This window comes from Numida meleagris, chromosome 11 (assembly GCF_002078875.1).
Source record: "Numida meleagris isolate 19003 breed g44 Domestic line chromosome 11, NumMel1.0, whole genome shotgun sequence".
Classification (NCBI taxonomy): Eukaryota; Metazoa; Chordata; class Aves; order Galliformes; family Numididae; genus Numida; species Numida meleagris.
Window position 1 is genome coordinate 2,070,795 of NC_034419.1, and position 24,145 is coordinate 2,094,939.

The 24,145-nt window shown below is 42.9% G+C and overlaps 1 protein-coding gene across 5 annotated transcripts in view; it reads right to left on the reverse strand.

Annotated features, from left to right (window-relative positions):
* The window catches only part of DCAF1 (DDB1 and CUL4 associated factor 1), a 50,709-nt gene extending 27,989 nt beyond the window's left edge, over nt 1-22,720 (reverse strand). For 2 of the 5 annotated variants that reach the window (XM_021409232.1, XM_021409234.1), the window contains exons 1-12: nt 22,529-22,718; nt 17,762-17,879; nt 13,208-13,284; nt 12,819-12,892; nt 11,855-11,968; nt 9,338-9,475; nt 7,880-8,383; nt 6,575-6,676; nt 4,389-4,547; nt 2,233-2,412; nt 1,162-1,371; nt 143-312 (exon numbers count right to left, since the gene is read on the reverse strand). In XM_021409232.1, coding sequence (XP_021264907.1) covers nt 143-312; nt 1,162-1,371; nt 2,233-2,412; nt 4,389-4,547; nt 6,575-6,676; nt 7,880-8,383; nt 9,338-9,475; nt 11,855-11,968; nt 12,819-12,892; nt 13,208-13,284; nt 17,762-17,871 — 1,838 coding nt within the window. In that variant the 5' untranslated portion in view covers nt 17,872-17,879; nt 22,529-22,718. Of the gene's footprint in view, nt 1-142; nt 313-1,161; nt 1,372-2,232; nt 2,413-4,388; nt 4,548-6,574; nt 6,677-7,879; nt 8,384-9,337; nt 9,476-9,718; nt 10,557-11,854; nt 11,969-12,818; nt 12,893-13,207; nt 13,285-17,761; nt 17,880-21,024; nt 21,105-22,528 lie in introns of those variants that run through there. The other 3 variants (XM_021409233.1, XM_021409236.1, XM_021409235.1) reach the window with 3 other exon arrangements.

Consider the following 24,145-nt stretch of genomic DNA (forward strand, 5'->3'; position numbering starts at 1 on the left):
GCACTGTGTAACCACAGCACAGCCCATACTACCTGCCTTAGGCACCCTAAGACAAGGAGGTAATCTAGAAATTCAATGGCCATCTTGCCCAAGTCACAACTTACTGCACTAAAGAAATACAGTACTACAGCAAACAGCTCACCTTGCATAGTATGTCTTCCAGTTGCATGCTATTGAAATGAGCTGAAGCATGAGCTGGACACAAGACAATTTAAGGAAGACCTCTGCTGGCTCCCAGTAGAGCTGTGCTGGCCCGTACTCAATCAGGAATTCCATCATCTCTACAATCTGCTCGTGAGTATAGGAACAGGCCTGCCAGGAAAGGAGTTGGAAGCATTAGAAAGAGATCACAAGGGTTACAACCTTCCTCATCAAGTCCTTCACTGCTGTGATTTAAACTGAAAACTGTAGTCACGTCAAAGTTGAAAAAATTACTGTTTCTTGCAAATTATTTACTTTCTTTTATTCTCCACTACATAAAAAAAATCCAGCAATTGCCATGATAATATGCAATAATAAGCTTAATAATACAACTTGTTTCTTCGCAGTCCTAGAAAGCTTAGACCACTTTAAGAAGTTTCAGTATAACTCTAGTCTACTTTTAAGCTACTAATCTAATAGCAACCAGATTATCTTTCAAAAGAATCTTATGCGAAAGTATTACAAAGGTCTGAAAAACATTCAGTTAAAGTTCTGACTACAAAACGTACTGAAGAAATGGCATTCCAAACAAGCCTGCATTTCAGCTCAAAAAATATCATTCTAATCAAACAGCTTATATACATTAGTCACTGAAAAATAAGTGATTTTTGCAGCAGTGAAAAAACATGTTTTCTCATTTCAATTCATTACAATGGAAAATCATTGTAAATGAAGCCAGAAACCACAAATGAATGTACTCCCTCAGAACAATAAGCCACAAAATTGTAAAAACAAAGAAATAAATAAACAAAACAAAAAACCACACATCTTGCAGGGAGAAGGAAGAAAATAACCAAATAATGGCCAACAACAGTATTGCTCCGCTCGCTCCTGAAAAACTATGGCGTCTGAAAAGTACCATTTGTCACTAGCAATTAAACTCATTTCCAACATTTTCAATCTGTTTTTTCCTACAATACAGACTTCATCAATGTTGAGAGGTTGCAGCATGCTGCTCACCTTGTATGGGGGCTGTGGATGGACCAGAACACCACCTTCAGTGCGCTGGAGTGACTGCTTCACCTGTTCAAGTTTGATAGCAAGGTGAGCTTCAAAGTATCTCCGCAAGGCCATGCAGGTGTGTTTCCCAGTCTGGCGACTGGCAAAGATCTCATCATCACTCAAGAGAGCTCCTTGGTCTTCCAAGTTTAAGATTTCAAGGGTACTTATCTTCAGAAAGAAAATTGGGTGGAAAGGAAAAAGTTTCGTCAGTTTACACTTCAGAAATAATAGCACCTACAATTCTCAGCTGCACTTGGATCAAAACCAAACTGCCTTTGGTACAAAAGACACGTAAGCAAACTCTCTCAGACAGCTGATGAAAGCTTTTTCTGTTCGGATAATGTTCATCCAAGCAAATTGCTAAGTCTAATAAGAACCATTCCTCCCTTTCACTAGAAATGCGGAAAAAATCCACAAGTCACATCAGTGTGTGTCTAGAGGCGCTGCTGTATTATCAGGTGTTATACTGCACGACACAAAGCGCTCACACCCTGCAGTGGCAAGGTCTCTGAATTTCTACCAACCCAAGCTACCAGGACTGCACATGCCATGCAAAGGTACCAGCTTTTGTACAGAAATGGTGTAACAGTATCTGTTGGTGTCCATAAGGTACTGTGATTACCAAGCGCAGCACCAACACAGCTATATCTCTCACGAAACAAGGTTGGGTGTCTTTGCATCCAGAAGGGTGCACGGCAACATGACACATGCATGTGGAATGCTGAGAAACATTCGAACTCTACCCACTAAGCCACCACTGGTAGAGTGAGTGCTGCTTAACCCAGGTGCTGCACCAAAAAGCTAACAAGAAGTAGCAAGCCTCTGGGCAATGATATTCTTATTTACAGGAAGAATAAGAATCCTCCTGTCTGTTACTCAGAAAACTCACCTTTCCTACCTCTTGGGAAGAGAGAGGAATAAACAAACAAACCAGAACAGAACAAACCAGAACTCTCCACAGTTTAGTAATTGCAGAGAGTGCAAAACCTAGTATTAACCCTGTTCAGCACATAAAAGTCCAAGCCTTACCAGGTTAACCAGACGACGAAGGCCATCATGCCTGTCGAAGAGCTCCAGGACAGCACGGAAGGAGAAGCAAATGGAGAAGAACATAGTAGCGTGACAGCAGCCTGAGGCATGGGAGCACTCCATTAGCCATAAGGTGTAGTTCACCACATCTGAAAGCACATTATGGGGGTGCATGCACACCTAGAAAGCAAAAGAACTTTCTTGAGAAGGACTTGAAACAGACTGTTGAGAACTAGTCTGAGGAGAATCACAGTTCTTTGAAATGAAAAGGGTACAACTGCTCCTAGTGTAGATGGGAGTAACTGGTATCTGACACATGAGATAAAAGCCCCATTTCCAGACCAGGGAAACAAGGCCTCAGTGAGACTAAAAGATCATCATGTGGAAACACAGGACTAGCAACTCATCCATTCCCTGACATAAACAGGGTAAATACAGCAGTCTTCGTACAGCAAAATTTCAGAGAGTCCTTCTGCATACTGTTTCAAAGCATCCAAAGAGAGCACTTCACTAGAGCCAGAGAAGAAAGACACGTTTTTAGCTAAGAAACAAAAATTCTTCTGAATGTAATAGCAGTTCCAGTAAGCCAGTATCAAAGCCTAGGGGAACAGCAAGGACCATCAAACGCTCACCTAAAGCTCGACTTTCTCTAGAAATAGACAACTTAGCTGGTCCCTTTCCTCAGTCCTGTCTCTGAGATGTGCAGACCACATGCTCAGAGTTGTGCTTTAACATAATTTGTTAGCTTCTAACCCTCTGTCAAGGTCAGTGCCAACAGGAACCATACAGGGAGCTGAAGCACTAGCTGCTTTTATGCCAAGTCAGCAGATTATTTTTTTTAATCTCTTCTCCACTAGTGTCAAACATACTGAGAGGAGATTGAGTAACCAGTTCCAGCTTTACCTCCACCCAAAGACTGGAGGCCTGGCATACACTAAGTGGTAAGGGACTGCCACCTGAAACTGGCTTCCTCTGAAATATCCAAAGGCAAGAGAGGAAAGAACACATACCTGTTCTACCAGGTATTTGTAAATATTGGGGATAACATGAGGTAGGTAAGACAACATCACTACGTACAGCTACATAATTTAATGACATGCCCTGAGGACATCAAGGAGAACCAGTGTCCACTCAGCACCCTGCCAGGGCTTTTGCTTTTCCGTTTGAATAACCATGCAAGCAATGAGTGCAACCAGGAGGGAAAAAAAAAAAAAAAAAAAGAAGAGTGCACAGTTTTCTCATTGTCAAAGTTCAGAGAAACACCAAGCAAGTCGTATACAGCAAGGGTCTATTTTCTGACAAAATGAGCAAAAAGAAATGCAAAAACATTATACTCATTTTGTCTTTCTTGCCTTCATAGAAGATGTGACATATAGACAGACCTGTCAACCATTGTTAAGAGGTTTTTGAGCTCACTCATATAAATGCTAGCAGAATCCCTCTATATAGGCCCTTAACCACTGCCAGTCAAGTATATACATGCTTAAGAGCGTTAAACATGTCAAACTGAAACACTCAAGACAGCATCCAAAACCCAAAATAAGCAGAAATGTAGAGTTACTACTTTAAATGGTCCAGCTTTCAACCGAATTTAAAAAAACACAAAAACAGACAATTCCAAGGGCAGGCCAGGAATCAAAAGAGTCATCACTCACAAAGCAGGGCAGATTTAGAAGGCTTAAGAGTATAATTTTGCAGTTGCTTTGAATGAATCTCAGAGCAGGATCCTCCCATGTGCCTGCACTAGTGCTTACAAGCTGGAAGTTCATCTTTTTTTTTTTTTCCTCTCCTTCCCTTGGCACAGCTGCAACTACAGAATAAACTGGATCAATTGCTGGATCTGGCTCAGCACACAAGTGCTGCTGCCAGTATGGAAAAAGGAAATAGAATCACTGTTTCAAGTATCTGAGAAGCTGAAGCTTAATGGAAGACTGACATATCAACCTATTGGAAAAGATTCTCGCTGGAAGAGCATAACTGACAGGAGGAATCTTTTATGATGCATTTTTAAAAAATGTTAAAATCTGAGGTGAGGAACTAGTCTTCATTATCATCTGTTTTAACGTTTATAAGCTCAGGCCAAAGAGAACTCTAGAAAGACTAAGTGCCTTGAAATCACTAAAATTACAGCAGTTACATTAAAGAATGTATCTTACCCTTTCCATCGCATCTTGATTGTAAGATAAATAATACAAGCACATGGAGACTCCTGTGGCTGCCATGGAAGGACGAGGAATCTCCAGCAACTTTTGCACGCCTCCGTGAGCAACAAACTCTGTTGCAAACTTGTTGTGCAGCAGCAATGATGCCAAATGCTAAAGAAAGAAGAAGGCAGATAATAATGGAATTCTTCAAACTGTCATCAATTCCTCCCTTCCTACTGTAGAAGAACAGATGGCAGAAAACAAGCACCCCATGCTTTATCCACCTTATTTCCTCCTTCTGTTATATTTAACTGCACAGTGTAATATCTGGCCCATGTATAACTTTTATATGGCACTTAAAGCAATTATGTCTCCCTATTAAAAATGTTATCAGTTTAATGAGTTATTTTGCTTGACTAATGCCTGAAGAAAACACTAGTGGCTTTTTTTTTTTACCCCCACCAGTGTATTTCTTGCTGGTGTACTCCTGAGACAATAATTGACATTGTGCAGTGTTAAGATCATCACCAGTCCTGCTAGAAAGAAGCAAACAACCCTTTTTCCTCAACTGGTCACTTTCTTCTATTTCAGATTTTGGGAATAGGCTTCTACAACTTCAGATCACTAGAAATAATAAGTTCTTGCTTACTTGCTTGCTGAGTCTAACCCATCACAAACCTACGCTGTCCAAGTCTTTCCCTTCCTCCTCACTCGGCACATTTGCCCTTCCCCTTGTATCAGCACTAGCATTCTTAAAGTAGTAATGAAATAATGCTGAACTGATCTAAAAGGTAACCTGGCGTGGCTGAGGGGAAACGAGCTCTTCTCCACACTTAGACCATTACCTGGCTCACTATACAGCTGCCTGAACCCTATGGCAGGCACAGAGTTGAGAATGACACTGTAGACATACAGTGATTAAAAGATCACAGAAGGAATGCACTGATGGTTTGATTTTTTCTAATGCACAGATTTGGTACGGTTTTTTTTTTTTGCTTCTTTTTGTCTTATGAACAGTTACTCACGTATCTCATCAATGTTGGTAGTCAGAACTGCACAGATTCCTCTTTCTAGTCTGAGAAGTTCCCTTTAACTACACAGAATTACAAATGCTTCTCGGATGAAAACAAATTTGATCTTAAATGCCACGTGTCACATTTAGCACGTTATCAGTTACAGATAGGAATGTTACTAGATGCTCCATCCAAACAAGATTGATTTTTAACACATTTAAGAAATAAGCATACAAAGATAAACAACGAACAAAAAAAGTCAGCTATCACTTTGTTTTACACATCTTGCAAAATAAATACAAGAAAAGCAGATAAGTTCAGAAATTATCCAAGGAACTACTTTACGTCTTCCTATTCTGTATTACTGTAAAATATTCAGATCTGCATTCACATTTATACATGCCATACTGCTGACACAGAGAATTTTACAAAATGGAAGTAGTAGGCTACAGGTAAAACTGAAGACTGCAGCTGTGCTGAAAGTTACTATGCTATATTACCAGCACCTTAGGAGGAGACAGGAAGAATCACTGCAACCCCCACCCCGCTCGCAGCTGAGGTAACCTACACCTTTTGTAGGAATGCTCCTGCTTGGAAATAAATTTGCAGACAAATGACAACAAAACAGAAAGATGACACTGTAAGAACGAAGGCAGAGAAGTCACTGTGAAAGAGGGAAGGAATGCATTGAAGAACTAACTGCTGTGCTGCAGGTTTAATTTAAAGAGGGTTATTTTGTATTTTCTTTCCTATTTTCGGGTGGTAACTTACTGATCGTTCACACATAACTATTGCATTTCAAACATGAGGCTCACTGACGTCACGCTGGAGCTTCTGTAATTAGGATGCTTATGCTTCCTACCCCTCACAAATGTCCCTGGCAATAACAGGAATCCCATATAAGGGCACTAGCAATATAAGCTTTTGATGGAAAAGGGAATTTTTACCATCTTCCGATAGGTAAATAGCAGAGGAAATCAATGGTGCTTTGCCCACAACTAATAATTTTAATTTTTTAAATACCTGAGAACTGTAAAAAAACAAAAGCACAGTGCAGCCAATCCCAGGGGACCCTACAATATATGCAGGCCTAAGGGAGGCAAACATTTGCCTTTGATGCATGCAAACGCACTCTATGCTTTTCCCCTGTTTACAGCACAATATCACGTTACAAAAGTAATTTACCTTAAGGGCTTCAAAAGTAAGCAGCACATCGTTGGTTCGCTTCAAGTCGATGTAGTACATCATCAGCTCCCTTGATCCCAGTTGCATGAAGATGGGTAATAGCTGAGAAAAATAATGTTGGGAGGCTAGCTGAACGTTTCACAGGAAATTCAAGGTCTGTTTTGGCTTTTACTCTCTCAAACCCCCCAGTTTCCCCCTATTGGCAGATACCTGTTATGAGAGGTCAGTGGTAACCAGCTCCATCCATAGGAAGCAATAAAGGTTAACAGACCTCTTGTAATACATCTGCTGACTGCAGCAAGGTGCATGACAGCTGCCACAGGAAATCTTAAGGCACTCCTTCAAGTGCAGCTATGGTAAGTCCACACAGATACCACCCTGGTGATAGGTTCCACTTTCCATCTGTGCAAAGACAACTACCCAACAACTGAACAGAAAAAACAGGAGAGCAGGGCAACAAACCAAAACCCTCTGCATAATTCTTTGTGTAACAGCTTTATGGCACTAATTCCTATTTTTCTATCCTGTTATTGCTGGCATATGAAGTGATCCAGTCAGCATGCAGGGTATTAGGGGGATAACGGTTTCTTTGGTTCTCACTGAAGCAAGGCACACACGTGCACACACACACAACATATAACACAAAGCAAAACTGTGTTGCTTTGTTGCATCTCAAATTCAGTTAAACCACCTAAAAATGACTAAGTAGGTGAGGGTGGTCTGCAGACCTATGCTAACTTGAAGTTTATAGTTAAAAAAAAAGAGGGAACAGGAAACACTCTTTGGTAAATCTGATGCAGCCCAACTATTTTAAGTAACAAGAGCTCTCAAAAGCATCTGCATCTACACTGTCATTTCTTATCAGAAGCACCGTAGAAGTCATAAAAACCACTGCAGAAAGAATTTCAAGTTCATTGTTTCCTCTGACTTCTAATGATGGAGTCTATTAACTTCCCAGGAGTAAAGAGAAAAAACATGCATGCATTTCAAACAAAGCGACTTACCCTGTATCATGTAAATAATCACTAAAAGTTAACAGAAACCAGGAATAAGATTCCTAGCACCGTGCTCTAACTACTACACCACACAACTGCTTGGTTCAGGTTTGAGTATTACCTGCTAGGTACCGTTCAAAATAATGACTTCATCAATTCGAAAGCCAACAACTCAGGAGTTGATCTTAATTGTATCAGGAAATACCAGTGCGTGATAAAATAGTTCTCAAAACTCTCTCCCACAATACCACTGACGCTTTGTCAGGAGAATTCACGCACAGAGTCCTCCCACCTTTATATATATGCTCACCTCTTGGTACTCCCCTAAAGGAGTCAGGTATTGAAGAATAAGCCTCTGCTCTATGGCAGGAGTCAAAGGGTAAAGTGTATAATTAGTGCCAATCACCCACGGGGACATTTCTGACCAGCTGCTGTTGGACAGTTCAACAAACATCCGCTCTGGTTCCGAAGCAGAGAAGCCCAGCTTTTGCTTGGCCTTCCGGAAGCCATCTCGTTCATGTTGTTTCCCTGATTTGCTTTTTCTTAGTCCCCCATCATCTAGCTTTGTAGCAGAGTTGACTCTGCTGCTGGTCTTGTGACTTGAATCAAGATGAAAGGAGATCTCCATATCCCCAGCCACTTCTTCTTGCTCTCCATCCACTGCCATCTCCCCATAATCCATATCCACAGCCTCTTCATCTAAAGGCAGCAGAGAATCTGATGGCACTTTCCGAGGACTGGGACGCTTATTTTCTTGTTTCGTGGTCATTTCAGTCACCTGTAACTCCCGTAGTCGTCGAAGCACCAAAGCTACCTGTTTCACAAAAGCAGCATGCATAAGAACACATTTCCTGCCTTGATCATACAGCTCACACTGGCCATAGTTCTGCTCTTCCCATATAAAGAAGTCTATTGCACAGAATACCAGGCATGCTGAGGTACACATTTCCCCAGAGAAATAACAATTTTAAAGTGAATAAAAATCCCCAACCCTTTCTGCTATAGCTTTTACTCTAAAAAAAAAAAAATCTTCACTCACTTTCCTAAAAGAGAAAGAAGTAGCCTGAAAACCATTAAGAACTACATACTGCACCTTTCCTTCATCATCTGTCTAGTCTAGAATAAGGGCAACATTTCCTTTCAAAGCAGGAGATTTGATAAGAGCTTGCTTTTAAAAGGACTTATCTGTGCAAGAATTAGAATTTACATGTGGTCTGACACACTATAAGTGACACTGTACACCGTTCTGAAAACCAGATTTGCGTAACCTAGCTTCTTCTGACAGTCATCTCAATTGCTGATAACCATCATATAGATTTAACATTAAATTGGTGGAAGATTTATAAATTTTAAAAAGAATCATATTTAGAATAACATTTCCTGTGAAGTTGTCTCCATGTTGATTTAACTTTCATTTCTGCCCAGCATATAAGCCACCACATACAATAGCTAAGTCTTTGAAATTTTTGCTTCAAGGAAACTAGGAATATGAGTTGCATTAAGAAGTACAGTGTTTGCCTTTGGTTTTCATAAGCATTTTAAAACACAACCAGTGTAATAGAATAATCAGGCTGCATACCCCAGCCTCAGCAAATTCAGTCAGGAAAGGATGGAAAGTATGAGCTACTGAGTGGATATATTATTATAACCAATGGAAAACCTGTATGTTAACATATACATGCGAGTGCCACCACACACTCAAAAAAGAAAGAAAAAAAGACAGAGATACCTATCCTGTAAATGACAGTATGCATCAAGAGATCATTACCAATTGTGAATTCTCGTCCCTGTAATTTGCAGCAATATCTTGGTTTTCCATAGCTCCTCCTAAAAGCCCTGTTGCATATGTCCTTAGTGGCTGATCAGCTTCTCGTGCCCATTTAAAGAGATTTTCAACTATGCCTTCCTAGAATGCAGGAAACAAGAAAGCAATTCCAAGAGTTAAGTATTTTTTCCTGTCAGTTTTACTAATAGAGACCTCCATCAATTTGGCAGATTTCAAAGAAATGGTGTTGAATTTACACTAAGTAAACAAAAAAAAAAAGTGGTAAGTTACTTACATTTCTGTAACAGGTCAGTAGTTGAAAAATCACTTAAACAAGCAAGCTTCCTGGTGCCAGTGGAACTCTTTACATTAATGACTACTCACCAATCAAAAGAACAATCCTCAGTAGCCATAAATCCATATTGATTGGGGAAGGGAGAAATGTATGCAGTTATACCAATCCATACATAAGAAAATCAGTGTTAAATATGTTAACAGTAAAACTCAGAAGTGATTGAACACTGCCTGCCATGCAATTTTTCTTAACAAGGCTGAATAAATGTTAATTAAAACAGTTAATTAAAAGGCTACATGTTAGAATGAAATATTCTATTTTTTTCCTCTAGATCATTATTGGATTTTGAAACATCATACCATAACATCATTAGTATGACAAGACCTTGCACATTACCTTGTACATAATTTGAGACATGGGTACAACACAGTAAAAGATCAGTTAATAATAACTAATAGACACACATTCCAATAAGAACCTCCAGCTTACAGATTTTTAGAGCTGTCTGTTATATATTAACTAATAATTAAATTTAATTAAAGTGTTCTTATGACATTAGAAAATGAGATGTGAAATCCACTGGGCACTAGAGGGCACCTTTATGATCAGAACAACAGTCTTCAGTGATTATCTGTCATAAAGCCTTTTACAAAAAGAAAACCTTAGGAATCAGAATGGAATTTCATATATTTCATATAGATTAAGCTATGTTTGGCAGTTAATACTTACACAGAGATTTTGTGTCTCAAGAAAAGACTATATCCTCCACAAGCAGGGAGCCTATTACTTTGCTTTTAACTTTTTTTTTGGATCAAAGACTCAAAGCCTTAGGTTTTAGGCAGATTGCAAAAATATCATATTAAACTCAATACTTCAGAAAGGATACACATTATTCCTTCCTTTTACCGTGCTTTAGAGTCCGTATCTCTATTTCCAATAGTTAAGGAACTCAAGTGAAACTTTCATATAAAGCACTACCTTATTGCCAGACTTCAGAAAAATACCACATCAATTTTTTAAAGATGAAGAAAGTGGGGCTCAGGAACAAAATCTGCTTTCTCCTCACTTTCAACCCTTTGTGCATTCCTTTATAAACCACACTTGCCAACACACAGAAGCTGAATTCAGCTGTCCATAACAGATCTAGATAATCCTCACGAAGCATACAGGCTTTAGATTGCTTCAAGTATGACTTGCTCATCATTTAGCTTGAATAATGCTATCACTCTGCTGCAGTTAGGGATTACCAGGTGAGAGGCTTACAGCAAGTCCTAACATTCTATACAGACTGCTCCACTCATGGACCTATAAAATAACAATTTAAAGTATAACATTTCCCAAAACATTAATTTAAATTCATACATCATTTGAGCTGGAGGGGACCTTTAAAGGTCATCTAGTCTAACTTCCCTGCAATGAACATGGACACCTACAGCTAATTAGGTTTCTCAGAGCTCTATTCTTGAATGTCTCAAGGGATGGGGTATCCATCACCTCCCTGGGCAACTTGTTCAGTGCTTCATGACCCTCACTCTAAAAAAAACTATTTTATCCAATCTGAATCTGTCCACTTTTACCTTGAAACAATTTCCTCTTGTCCAATCACAACAGACCCCGCAAAAGAGTCTGTCCCCTTCTTTCTTACAGCCCTCCTTTGGATACTGACAGGCTGCTGTCAGGTCTCCCCATAGCATTCTCTTCTCCAGGCTGGACAGCTCCAGTTCTCTCAGTCTGTCCTTGCAGAGGTGTTCCACTCCTTGGACCGTACTGGATGCAGTACTCCAGGTGAGGTCTCAACAGCACAGAGCTGTGCTCCACCCTTACATCCTCAGTCTGTGCTGACAGTAGGGGTTGCCATGACCCAGGTGCCAGATCTTGCCCTTGGCTTTGCTGAACCTCATAAGGTTCTCCCAGACCCACTGCGCAAACCTGTCTAGATCTCTCTGCATGGCCTCCCATTTCACAGGTGTGTTGAATGCACCACACAGAATTCCAGTTCCTCTGTTTGAATCAGTCCTCTTATAACTTACAAGCTGTGGAATACCCAAGATTTGATCAGCTGAACAAACCCACATCAGAAAGCCCCAAACCTTTAATAAGACTGGACAGATTGTCTCCCAGAGGTAGGATTTACACTGTGCTTTTTACTGGTTTCTCCTGCGGGACGAACTGTTGGAGTACATAATAAACCACGCTCATAAACTAAGCCTTGTTATACATGATACCTTTTCCTGAAAGACAACGGCAGTTTCCAGTCCTGGCATGATATCCAGAAGAAGTCTGCAGGCAGCAGTGTTTAATGGAGGTTCTCTGCTCGTCATCACATAAGCATTCACTAGCTAGAGAAGAACAGGAGAAGCATCAGTTTGAAATTCAGGAGTTGAAATAACTTCTCTGAGAAACAGAATTCCCCTCTGATCTGATGTTCACTGATTAAATACTTTTCTTGAACTGATTTGTAAAGACAAATGCCTAAAATAATTACAGCTTAATAACAGTGTAAACATGCAAGAGTAAGAGCTTAAAAAAAACACCAAATACAAGAAATAATGCATTTCCTTAATGGCATTTTGGTTTGCTTATCAATTGCAATTTAAGACAAAAAGCTCCATGTAAGCAATCAGGCAGAAACCTTACAGCAACATGTACTGATGCAGGTGGCACACTGAGACGAGGGCAGCAGAACTTCTACCTATTAACTCACATAAGGGTAGAACAGTGCAAGAGGAAAGCCAGACTCTTGTCTCCAAATGCTCTGCCTGAGCCTCCTAGAGCATATGTACTCTCCTCGTATAGGCACTCCAGCATGTCCAAGTATACACAGACAAGGCACTGGAATTAGTGATATTAATTTCCATTACAGAAATTAATTAGGCTTTTAGACTTTTATTAGAGGACCTGCACTTTCTTTAAAGAGACTGATAAATGCTGAGAACTAATTCAATCATTAATACACATATTCCCATACTCTTGAACAGCTCATGAACTACCCCTTTCTTTGAGTCGCTCTTGCAGCAGCAAACAAGCCATATTTAAACACACTTTAAAAGTCACTGTTACGGAAGAAACAGACCTACCACCAGTAAAATTAATATTAAACAAGCACAAGTACTGAGGTGAATAACACTGAGTAAACAAAAATATTAAAGTGTCAAGACCTGACAGGTACAGTCCTCAGAGCAAACCTACCGCATTCATGAAATCATCATTCTTGAAAAGTATCCTTAGTAAGTGACCAAGCATACACTCAGGGTCTGCTCGACCTGTAGAAGAAAAAGGAAAAGACTTATCTATGTACCTCAAGATTTCAAGATCAATACTAAACTACTAACTTCAGATTGACTGTGGAATAACGTAGTTAGCTGTACCTTTCTCAGAAACAGAATTATAGAAGTCATATGAATTACTGACCAAGTTAGTGTTTCTGCTAGTTGTGATTACCTACTTAAAATGTACACTAGTCACACCAGACCCTGGTCAGTAGTGGACTGATTCAGGCTAGATTTTGCTTACTTTTAAATATGAATTACCATGTATCAGCTGATGCAGGGCTGTCAAAACCATTCAGAATGTCTTACCTGGGTGTCGGTCATCAAAAGGGTCTGGATCCCCTTTGCGGTATTCTTCAGTCTCCTTCTCAATCAACTCAGACATCCTACAGAAAGAACAACATAAAATAAGCACAAAACACACTGTCCTGCCCAGTACGCAGCTCCTTGCATCAGCCTGTTTGTCAAAGTGCTATCAAACAGATTTTCAGCTTTCACTTGAATGGCATTCAGCGCTACCAAAGGATTTCAGACTGTCCACCCAGCAGGGTGAATAAAGAGCCTTGCCTCTGGCATCTCATTCCCCACCAGCCCACCAAAACAGGCTGAGACCTTATCAGCATCCCAGTGACACACGAGCATGATGCTCTGAAGGAGTCAGTACTGTTTATCTACTCATGTTAGAGTTCTGGTGATGTCTACAACACACACTGGAGAGAATTACAAGAATTTAAGCAGTACCCTTCACCATTACAGTCCCTCTTTTGGAGTGGGGTAAGCCCCAAACAAGCAACTCTGCCTGCTTTCCTATACAGTTTAGGCAGGTGCCTCTTCACAGACTATTTACAATATTGATCATTGTTACTTACCTCTATTGAAAATTAATATAAATATTTATTTTATATAAATAAATATATAATAAATTATTAAATAAAGTACCTTATGATCTCTATTTAGCTTATTCCTTCAGCTCCAAGCTGAACTTTTTAGCACGTTAGCTAGTGCAATGGATAGCACAAGGAGAACCTCAACAAGCTCCCTATTCAGAGACCTTCAAAATACATTAAATGATCCTTTAAATCAGCAAAATAATGGTAGTTGTTCTGAAGTTATGCTTTCTCTCTAAACTATGAAGTAGTCTCAGCAGACACAAGTCCTGTGCAACAATTCACTCAGAACAAACAATACAGGAATCATATAGTGATTACATATGTATACATATATAATATTCACAGAATATATAGAATAGATAACATATGTTGCTACAATAATGTATGTAAGAAGGGAATAATTCATTATTATTTTATTTACTACTAAGGAAAATCAAGAAGAGTAGTAGTATCTCATGGTCAAGCAACAAATAATCCCACAGTAATCTACTACCTTTCTCCAAGAAGCAGTACAGCAGAAACATAGGAAATTTGAGAGGAAATAAAGAGCAGTATTCAAAAAACATGAGCAGATGACTCCCATTTCCTTGGCATACAACCTGATTCCCCCACCCCTGTTGAAGTCTGAAGCGTGGTGCAGAACCTACAGGCAGTGCAGCATTTTGAATCAAGTTAATATCTCCAGACTAGGGAGGCAAGTAGAGTTTGTTAGAAAGGAGGGAAAACTGCTAGAAGGCTGCAGCAATCCCTGGAAACGTTTCCCTGGAGGTTTCCCTTACAGAATGCCATTGAATTCTGCTCCGTTATTGTTACTTTCCAGAAAATACCCTGTGTTGCCAAGGTCAATCAGAGGCAAAAAACTTACTTAAACCTGCCTCTGTGAACTACACTGACTAGCCAGTAGGACAGAAGATGACGTTATAAAGCCTGCCCAGATTGTAAGAACACAAAATTAGCCGAATGGGAACAAGTAAAGTACTTTCCTGCTCATCTCTGCTGAAAGTTAATTGTCATATCAAACTGTTTATCCTGTAGGCTTTTAGTATTTCCTTTTAGTAAGCCTGAATGTGAAGAGATGCAAATTGCATCCCTTGCTAACAGGTGGCACAGCTCAAGCTCTTCTGGCTTTCTGACAAAGGCTAACTACTTAAATATCCATTGCCAACTCCTCATTTTTTCCCATGGGAACTAATAGCTTGAGAGGCACCTGCTGACAGAACTGGGACAAATGGGGAGTTGAGAACCTGAACCCTAGGTTTGCTAGGTCTTTTTAGGTGATAACTGGCATCCTGAGTACGTGCCAGGCAGGACTGAGAAGTGGCATGGAAAGTGAGCTGAGCATTCTCATCAGTCCATCCCGTTTAGGGAGGCAGCCAAACAGCGTGCCAGCCGAAGCTGCTGAGTGGTTCCAGGGATGACAACATTATCACAGCCTAGATGGAACCGGCACACGAATCACTGATTATAGGGATTAGGGTGGTTGCGTGTATTTTGCTTGGAGACAATTAGGCACAGTCACTGGACCAAAATAAAAAAGCACTGCCTCCTTAAAATTGGCTTTGAAAAAAAACAACAACAAAGCAATAAATAAAATATTTCTTTGACTGAAAGCATATAAAGAATAACTATGAAGTGGCTTGGATGAATCTATAGCTTATTTAACTCTCCTATCATTTCAACTGAAAATTGACAAACTACCAAAGCTCACTCCCACCTCTTATCAGAGGCACATGACACAAAAGACTTTAACAAAAAAAGCAAACACAAAACAAACAAAAAACACAGAAACACTGAGTTTTTATGCAGATTTCAACATTTCCCTTATTCACTTGATATTAAGCTGGTTCTCTAACCACTTGAGTTTGCAAGTAAGATGTAAGTTCCACATGAGGGATAGCTGTTTTTCCCCCCCGATTTTGACTCTTTTTTTCCCCAAACTGTTTACAACTGTCTTTGCAGATCACCTTTGAAACTTAGTCACATTCTCACTTTCACTTGCCAGAAACCTAGCTCACTTAGAAGGCAAAGAAGGGGGCTGTGGTGGACATTCACGTTGCAACACTACCACTGATGCAAAAGGTGTAATATAAAAAGTTGCCTTTACAACAGACCGCAGACAGGATGCTCTACGATATCACAGTGCAACACACCATCTCCCGTGTTTGGTCTGTGGAGCTGAAGTCAGAACACAGTGCTCCAGCTGCTGTCTAAACACTCACTACTGCACTCTCACCTCTGCTGCCTCAGAATCACATTTTAGCAGGCACCTATGCACAAGGGGAAGTTTTCTTTCAAGTAACTCTGAAGGCAGAAGGAAGTAGAAAAACATCACTCACCAACAAGCATGACCGCAGCTTCCTCTGCCATAAGCCTAAATCAATATGCAACAGCACCGCCGTCTCCAGACATCAGCTAACACAAGCTCCAGTTGGGGAGGATTCCTAGCACATTTCCCAGCAAATTCTTTTTAAGCTGTGCAGTATCTAAAACCTGGTATTCCAAACAGACACACAGCTTTCTCTCTTTCTGAAGCACTGTAAAGACTGTTCTCCTAGAGCCAAGGGTAGATCTCCTTGCTATCTACTTTAAGTAGACCTGCTACCTCCACCACAGCCAAAATACCCAAGCTCTTACTATCCATCACCTCTCTGCTTGCTGTACAGAAACCTTAGAGAATCAAAGGAGAATTATCAGATTTGCTTAGGCATAAATAATGTAGGGAAGGAACTCGAGGAGTCCCAAACTGCTATCAATGCAAGAAAATGCATGTCAAATTTGAATTTCTTAGAACATATTAAATTCCTGGTGTTCGTGCTTGTGACAAAAATCCTGGAAGTGGCACGTATGTTTCAGTCAAGACATAAACCAGACAATACACAAAGGTACACCAAAACATGGTTCAGGATTTTCAAGAGACCTACTCATTTTTAAATGTTTAGCTTTGGCTTTTTGCTGCTCATCTCTCTCTTCTGTGCTGTTACTTTTAAGGAGTGGTATACAAAGCAAGAAGTTGTGCCTGCAAGGCAAGGCGTGACACAAATCTGCATGAAGAAGCTCCAGCAGATTTCTGCTACGTCCACCCAGTGCCAGCTCTGGATTTGTGCACTCAGGTGCCTGACCCAACAACGCAGAGCAGCATGGTACAGAAACCTGGGCTGCTCTTAACACACCAGTAAGCACAGTAAGCCCTTGGGCACGCAGCAGGCGGACTACACATCTGACAGCAGAGGTGTGAGGAGGAACTGTGTGGAATTTCTGTGACTGTCTTATTATACCAAGAATATTATGAGATTACACAAGAGAGGACTGGCTTGGGAAACCTCAAATACAATTGATACTTTGAATGCGCCTCTTGTAGTAGAAGACTTCTTATAATGAATGGTGTTAGTAGCACGTACACATCTAGAAACATCCCAGGGAATATTTCCCTCACACATACAATAAAATGACAGCTTATCAATGTCTAGATAAAAAGAAAAAAAATCAACTTCTAAAGCTTCCCTTCAAGCATGCTGTATGAGGTGCAGTAGAATTTTCTCAGTAAGACTCTCTCTATCCAATGAGTCTCTCTTTTACTTTCACATAAACTGACTACATTAGTGCAATCACAAACCCTGCACCACCACTCTGATGGCACCACGTTCTCACAGCTTTCTGTTTCGATCAACATTGTACACGTTTCAGGAGAACATACCAAAGTTATTTCACCTGTTTAATGATTCTATCAGCTTCTACTATTTCAGAGTATTAAATTCATATTTTAAAGGCAGACTGTATAAGATCTTTGCAATATAAAATGCTTACTAAACATGTATTTAAATGCTACACTCATATTACAAATTTCAGGCCAAAAAAATTTAGATTACCAACAGTTAACCAGTTAAATAAAAATCTTCAAGAAAAAAACACAGTAAAAACTGCTCTCAAGTAACTCCTGATATTCAGATTTAGGAATTTATTTAATGGAACTCACCTGGTAAGAATAGGAACCATGTCTTGCCCACTGCCGTGTTCTTTCTCCCATTGCTCAAGCAAAGTAGTGAGCTCAGCCTTGGAGTCCACATGCCCAGATCCTGAAGTCATGGCTTAGCCTAAGGCAGAGGTAACAAACAAAAAAAGCAGGAAGGTGAGCACGACATCCCACACAGTTTCACAACATTCATTGAAACAACCCAAATCAAAGATTAAAATACACTTGGAAGAAGCAAATAAATATTCAGCAACAAGGAGTGAGGAAGAAAAGAGCAAGGACCAAAATACTGATGCACTTCACTTTAAGAGCTGAAGTTTTCTCTTGGTCCTTCGCCTGAAGAATAAAGGAATGCGTGCACACTTAGAACACAAGTCTTAACTGGTACATGACAACCCTGAGCACGAGGGGAAGCAGGCACACCTAACCACACGCGCTCAGCACTGAAGCTGTTCAGAATGCTCCCTCAGTTCCACGCAGACCTGAGTTAGCCCTTTGCCACTGCTCAAGATTTGCTCCTGAAACAATAAAGCCAGGGCAGCAAGATTACCGTCAGTGTCACTATTCCAGTTTAACACCCCCAAACATCTTAGAAAGAATCAAGAACCACCCTGGCTTCGTGATGCTGAGGAGGCAGGTGACAGCGAGTGGCTGCAGGCAGTCAGTGAGTGGAGCAGGTCACATATTGTCCTTGTGTGAGGAGTCCAGCAACAGGCAGTGGCTCCATGGAGAAGGAAGAGCGTGCACAGGACGGAGCACTGGGGCGTTTGCTCAGTTGTATCAGTTTTCAGTTGCAGTACAACTGGCAGATGACTTAGCTCCCCATTCTCAAAAGCAGGCTCCCTACAGCACTGGGCGACCTGTCACAGGGCCATTTCACAAAGGGCACTCTCTAGGTTCTGCTTAAGCCTCTGAATTTCCAGGTGTCAATTTTTGTCAGTGTGATAAAAATCTACTAGAAATATTAACAGATCAAACTAGAACACAATCTGTCTCAAAACACTGCCATGCCCTAAAGCATTTACAGCATTTCATTAGCCATAACACAACCAATTTCCATCTGTTGCAAGATTAAATACCCATTTGTCATAAATGACCCAGAGTAAGAGCGTCCTAATATCACGCTGAAAACAGATATGTCATGTTTAAGTCAGATCTGTACACACAAACCCCTGTAACATCAGTTCAGAAATCAGCTAAAGGAGAGACCACAAAGGCAGCCAGGTTTAACCTATTTACATAGGCATCCACAGCCCAGGCTCATTCTGAAAGAAGTCCCCATGTGTAACTGAGGGCTGGCTACCCCTGACTCGCTGACAGCCTTTCATTGCTCAGGGAGTGGATGAGCAGCCCTGCAGCCCTACTTCCCTATCTGCACTTCTGCAGGAATGCCGGTGACCGGTCACTTACTCAGGGGGCAGCAAGCAGACATCACCCAGCTGAAATGGGCAGGAACTGCAGCTACCCAAAGACCATTGAAAAATAGACCTGTAACAGCAAGACACCCAGTCCAAAGAACACCATTTTGATAATACAAGCAGAGTATGCTAGCAAAAAAATAAAAATCAAGCATTTTCACTGTTCATTTATCACAGGACTAGTGGCTTTGGAAAAAGCACCAAATTAATGCAAACAAAGCATCCCGAGATCGTACACACACAACAAAACATCTCTGAAAAGGAAAGCTGTTCCTAGCTCAGATGTCCATGCCTTTTTTCATTAAGTCAACACTGCTTGCCAGCAGCATTTCTCAGCTTTTAAGTATCACAGAAAGACAACATTCGCATGAATATAAAAATCTACGTTGAGCCTCTGAATGTAAGTGCTGTAATGGCAACTGCATTCAATCATTTCTGACATCCACACCTTTGTTCCATGCCCAAAGGACACAGAAAAAAAATGCCTCGTGACCCCAGAGCTTGTGTAAGGCCTAGTCAGGCTCTCCTGCAACTGGCAGGACAGCTTATTTCCCCTAATGAATCTTAACTATTTCAGCTAGAAAATGAGAAACACTGCTCCAGCAATACCAGCAAGAGGTCAACAAAGTCCCAGGCAGGAAGATCACAGAAGTGCTCACATTATACCATAACTAAGGGAAAAAAAGGAAAATGTTGGAGCTCTCTAAAATTATCTCACTTAGAGCACATCAGGCGTCTAAATAACTGATGCTCACACAATATTCCCTGCAACAAAGGGTAAAACATAAGAATGCCACCCTTCTGACAGGCACACAGCATTGGCTGTGTCTCCCCAAGGCATTCAAAGAAACGTGACTATTCTGGGTGGCACTGCAAAGGGTGGTAACAAAACTTCTACCCCCAGCAGCACTGCTGCAGGTCCCATACGAATACACCGTAGCTGCAAAATATACAAGGATGGAAAGCTACGACAGCCAAAAAGCCTTTTCAAACACAAGAATCAAAGCAGTTCCTGCCGTGTTTGCTTTTTTTCCCAAGTATTCTATCTTAAATCATAGTGAAGAGCCCTGCAGAAAGGCCAAGACCAGAAATCATATGAACTGAACTGCAAATGTCACAAATACCTCTGCCCTGCTGGACAGGAAGGCCTGCAGGGGATCTCCCTTGGAGAGGCTGCTGAACACATGCAACTTTACACTGCTTTCCAGGAACTAGCAGAACAGGGAGCATCTCTCTCCTCGTGGATTTGAATCCATGACTTTTTTTTATTTTTATTTAAGTTTTGAAAAGCATGCCCTGCAACAGATTTTAGTTATAATATCTAATAAGCTAGTGGTAGGAGCGCTTTATTTTTCCTGACACTACTGCTGTCAAAACATCATGTACAAATTCAGTAGGACTGGTACGAACACAACGTGCAGGACCTACTCAATGGATGTTACTTTAAAAGACACACATTTACAGCCTCAGAAACAACTCCCTGTGAACACTTCCACTGAAAATCCACACGCAAGGTGATGCTTTAATACCGAGCACTACTTAGCATTCCAACATCATACAAAGTGGTTTTGTGTGCACTTTATTCTTCCAAACAAAGATGTAAAAGCCTGATAGAAAAAGAGAAATCCACTAAGTCACTGAGAGCCAGAAAACCAGGAGCGCTCACAGTTCTTGCAGGCTCGGACACCTCACTCAGACACCTCCACATAGCTAAGAAATACAAATCCCAGGGATCTCCGGCTGCAAACTCCTAAGAGAACAGCACAGCTCAAGCTGTTCAGCTTCACCTCTTGCTCCTCAGCACATGTGAGCGTCACACTGACTACACGAACATGACAGGTCATTCACCTATTGATTGCATTGCGTTCCTGAAAAGGATGATGAGGCTCTGAACACAGTGACTTCCATACAGATAAGCATTTTAAAGCGTGAAACCTGTCGGGTGAAAAGAGATCTGTGTGAAATCTGAAAGTCCACAGACGGTTTGGTTACTTGGGAAACAAGCTTAAAAATCTATGTCTTAATTTAAATGGAAAATAAAAGGGACACATAAAAACAAAGGCGTTAACTTATGGGGAAAAAAATTAATTTTAATCAACACTGTAGAAAGACTGCACGTTTAAGATTATAAATTTTATAGACAAAAAAAAATCCAGGAGGATTTGTGTAACCACATACAGAGTCAGCTCAAAATCTTAACAAACACTCGCTGACCTTACTTGAGTAATAAAGTTTCACATTTTTCCCAGACACGATGTTAAATATGGCTGAGAAGACAAAATATGTGAGAAACATAATGTAATAATATGATCCCATATGAGAAAATTAGGAACTTAGGAATCAGAACCCAATTAAACACCCAGCAAGCAGATCAGCAAAACTGTATGTTCTTCCTATATTTATTCTTTAACAGTTGGAGTTCTTTACTTAGAAAAAAGGAAACAGTAACAACCCCCTGCTCGCCACAGTTACTGTCTAACAGGAGAGATGCAGGTCAGCTAGTTGCCTATGCCTGTTGAGTCCCAACCAACCAGGCCCAAGTTAGAGAAGGAGCACAGCACGCTGCCAGCCCTGGGACGGAGCACAGCCCCAGCTCGCAGAGCCGGCAGCGGGGAGCAGGAGGCACTGCACTGCTATACCTGAGCGAGGCGGAGGGGAACCCTTATTCGTCCCCCTTCCCAACTTAACACCTCGCACAACTCTCAGACCCGGCTGTTGTTACACAACGTGTTCTCCGCATCGCTTTAAGCGTTACTCAATAAATAAAGAAAGAAAAAGAAAAAAAGATTAAGGAAATAATGGTGGGTTTTTTTTTGTTGTTGTTTATTTGTTTTTAAGCTAGAACATTTTTAAAGCCTGGGGAAACCACGAAGTTACTCGGTTTCCCGGCCCCTTCACCCGCACGGACCAAACCCGGCACTCCGCGCCGCCCCGCCGGGGCAGGCAGGCACAGACGGCAGCCAGCACCCTCGGCGAGCACCGGGCCGCGCTCCCCCTCCCAGCACCGGGCACGGAAGCGTTGCCTCCCCCTCCCACTCCCCAGGCAGCAGCGAGGTTCCCGACAGCCCCGCGGAGCAGAAGGCGGCCGAGCGGCGGCGGCGGCGGGCGGAGGCCCGGGGAGCTGACAGGCCGCGAGGGACAGCTCGGCGCCCTCAGCCCCGCCGTTACCGAGGACGCCCGGTGCCGCGGGGGCGGGGCGGCACAGGCTCACCACCACCACCCCACCCACCCGCGGCTCCCTCAGGGCCCGAGGCGACCCCCGCCGCCCGCCCGGCAGCCCGGCCCGGAGGCCGCGGCCACCGGCTCAACGCGGCCCGGCCCCGCGCGGCCCGGCCCGCCCGGCGCCCCGTACCTGCCCGATGCCCCGCTGGGTCGCCGCCGTTGCCACCCCGGCCCCTGCGCTCGGCCCCGCGCACCCCGCGGCGGCCGCGATTGCTATGGCGGGCACACACTTTGCGCGTCACCACGCTGGGGGCCGCGTCACGAAGCGCGAGGCGGCGGCGCGAGGAGCGGCGCGAGAGCGAAGGGGGGGGGGGAGGGGAGGCCGCTAAGGCCTCGCGCTCGGCCTCCCGGGAAACGCAGTTCGCGCGGAGGTCACGCCTCTGCGCATGCGCTCCCCCCGGAGGAGAAGCCGAAGAGGAGCTTGGGAGTTGTAGTTCTCCGGAGGCCGCGCGGCCGTCGCGGCCCGTCAAGCGCGGACTGGTGCTCGCACGTCGCTGTTCGCAGGCTGGCACGACGGGCCGCCAAGCCGCGGCTGCAGGTCCCGATACCCGGCTATCGGCGGACTGCGGCCGGGCGTCTCCTTGATAGCCGGGCTCTGCGGCGGTGATAGCACGGACACGTCCCGCCTGCCCGCCCACGTGGGCCGAGTGGCAGGGCTCAGCTCTCACCGTCTCCCCGCAGCTGTGCCACCTCCTTCCGCTTATCTGCGGGACGGGAACAACGCCCCGCTCCTGCCCAGTGCCATGGAAACGGCACTACGGGCAGCCGTGCCCAAACACCAGCACCTGCCCGGGGCCGCCTCCGGGGCAGCTCGAAGCAGGGCTGAAGCACTTCTCAGGGTCTCCTGGGCCCCCAGGGCCTGCTCCTTTCCCACATCATAGAATCATTATGTTTAAAATAGTCTACTAAGATCATCAAGCCTAGCCATCGACCCACCCCCACCTGCCTACTAATCATGTCCCTCAGTGCCATGTTGCCAAGGCTTGACCACTCCTTCAGAGAATTTCTACCAATATCCAACAGGAACCTTCCCTGGTGCAAACTGAGGACATTTCCTCTTGTCCTGCCTCTGTTACCTGGGAGAAGAGGCTGACCCCTGGAGCCCCAGTACAGGAGGGATGCAGGGCTTTTGGATCGGGTCCAGAAGAGGGCCAGAAAGATGATCAGAGAGCTAGAGCACTAGAGCTACTCAGAAGGTGGTGAAGCAGTGGAAGAGGTTGCCTAGAGAGGTTGTGGATGCTCCATCTCTGGATGCATCCAAGGTCAGGATTGGTGGGATCCTGGGCAGCCTGATCTGGTGGTTGGCAACCCTGCCTATGGCAGAGGGGTTGAAACTAGATGAACTTTAAGGTCCCTTCCAACCTAAGCCATTCTCTGACATGATATACAACCCCCAGCTCGCTACAACCTCCTTTCAGAGATTTGTAGAGAACGATAAGGTCTTCCCGACCTTCCTCTTAGCTAAACAATCCCAGTTCCCTCAGCTGCTCTGCATAAGACTTGTGCTCCAGATCCTTCAAGACTTCACTGCCCTTCTTTGGACACGTTCCAGTGCCTCAATGTCCTTCTTGTAGTGAGGGGCCCAGAACGGAACACAGTACTCGAGGCGCAGCCTTGCCAGTGCTGGCTACAGGGGGATGATCACCTCCCTGCTCCTGCTGGCTGTGCTGCTTCTGACACAAGCCAGGATGCCCTTGGCCTTCTTGGACACCTGGCCATGGTGCTGCAATACTGTGGTGTTGCTTGG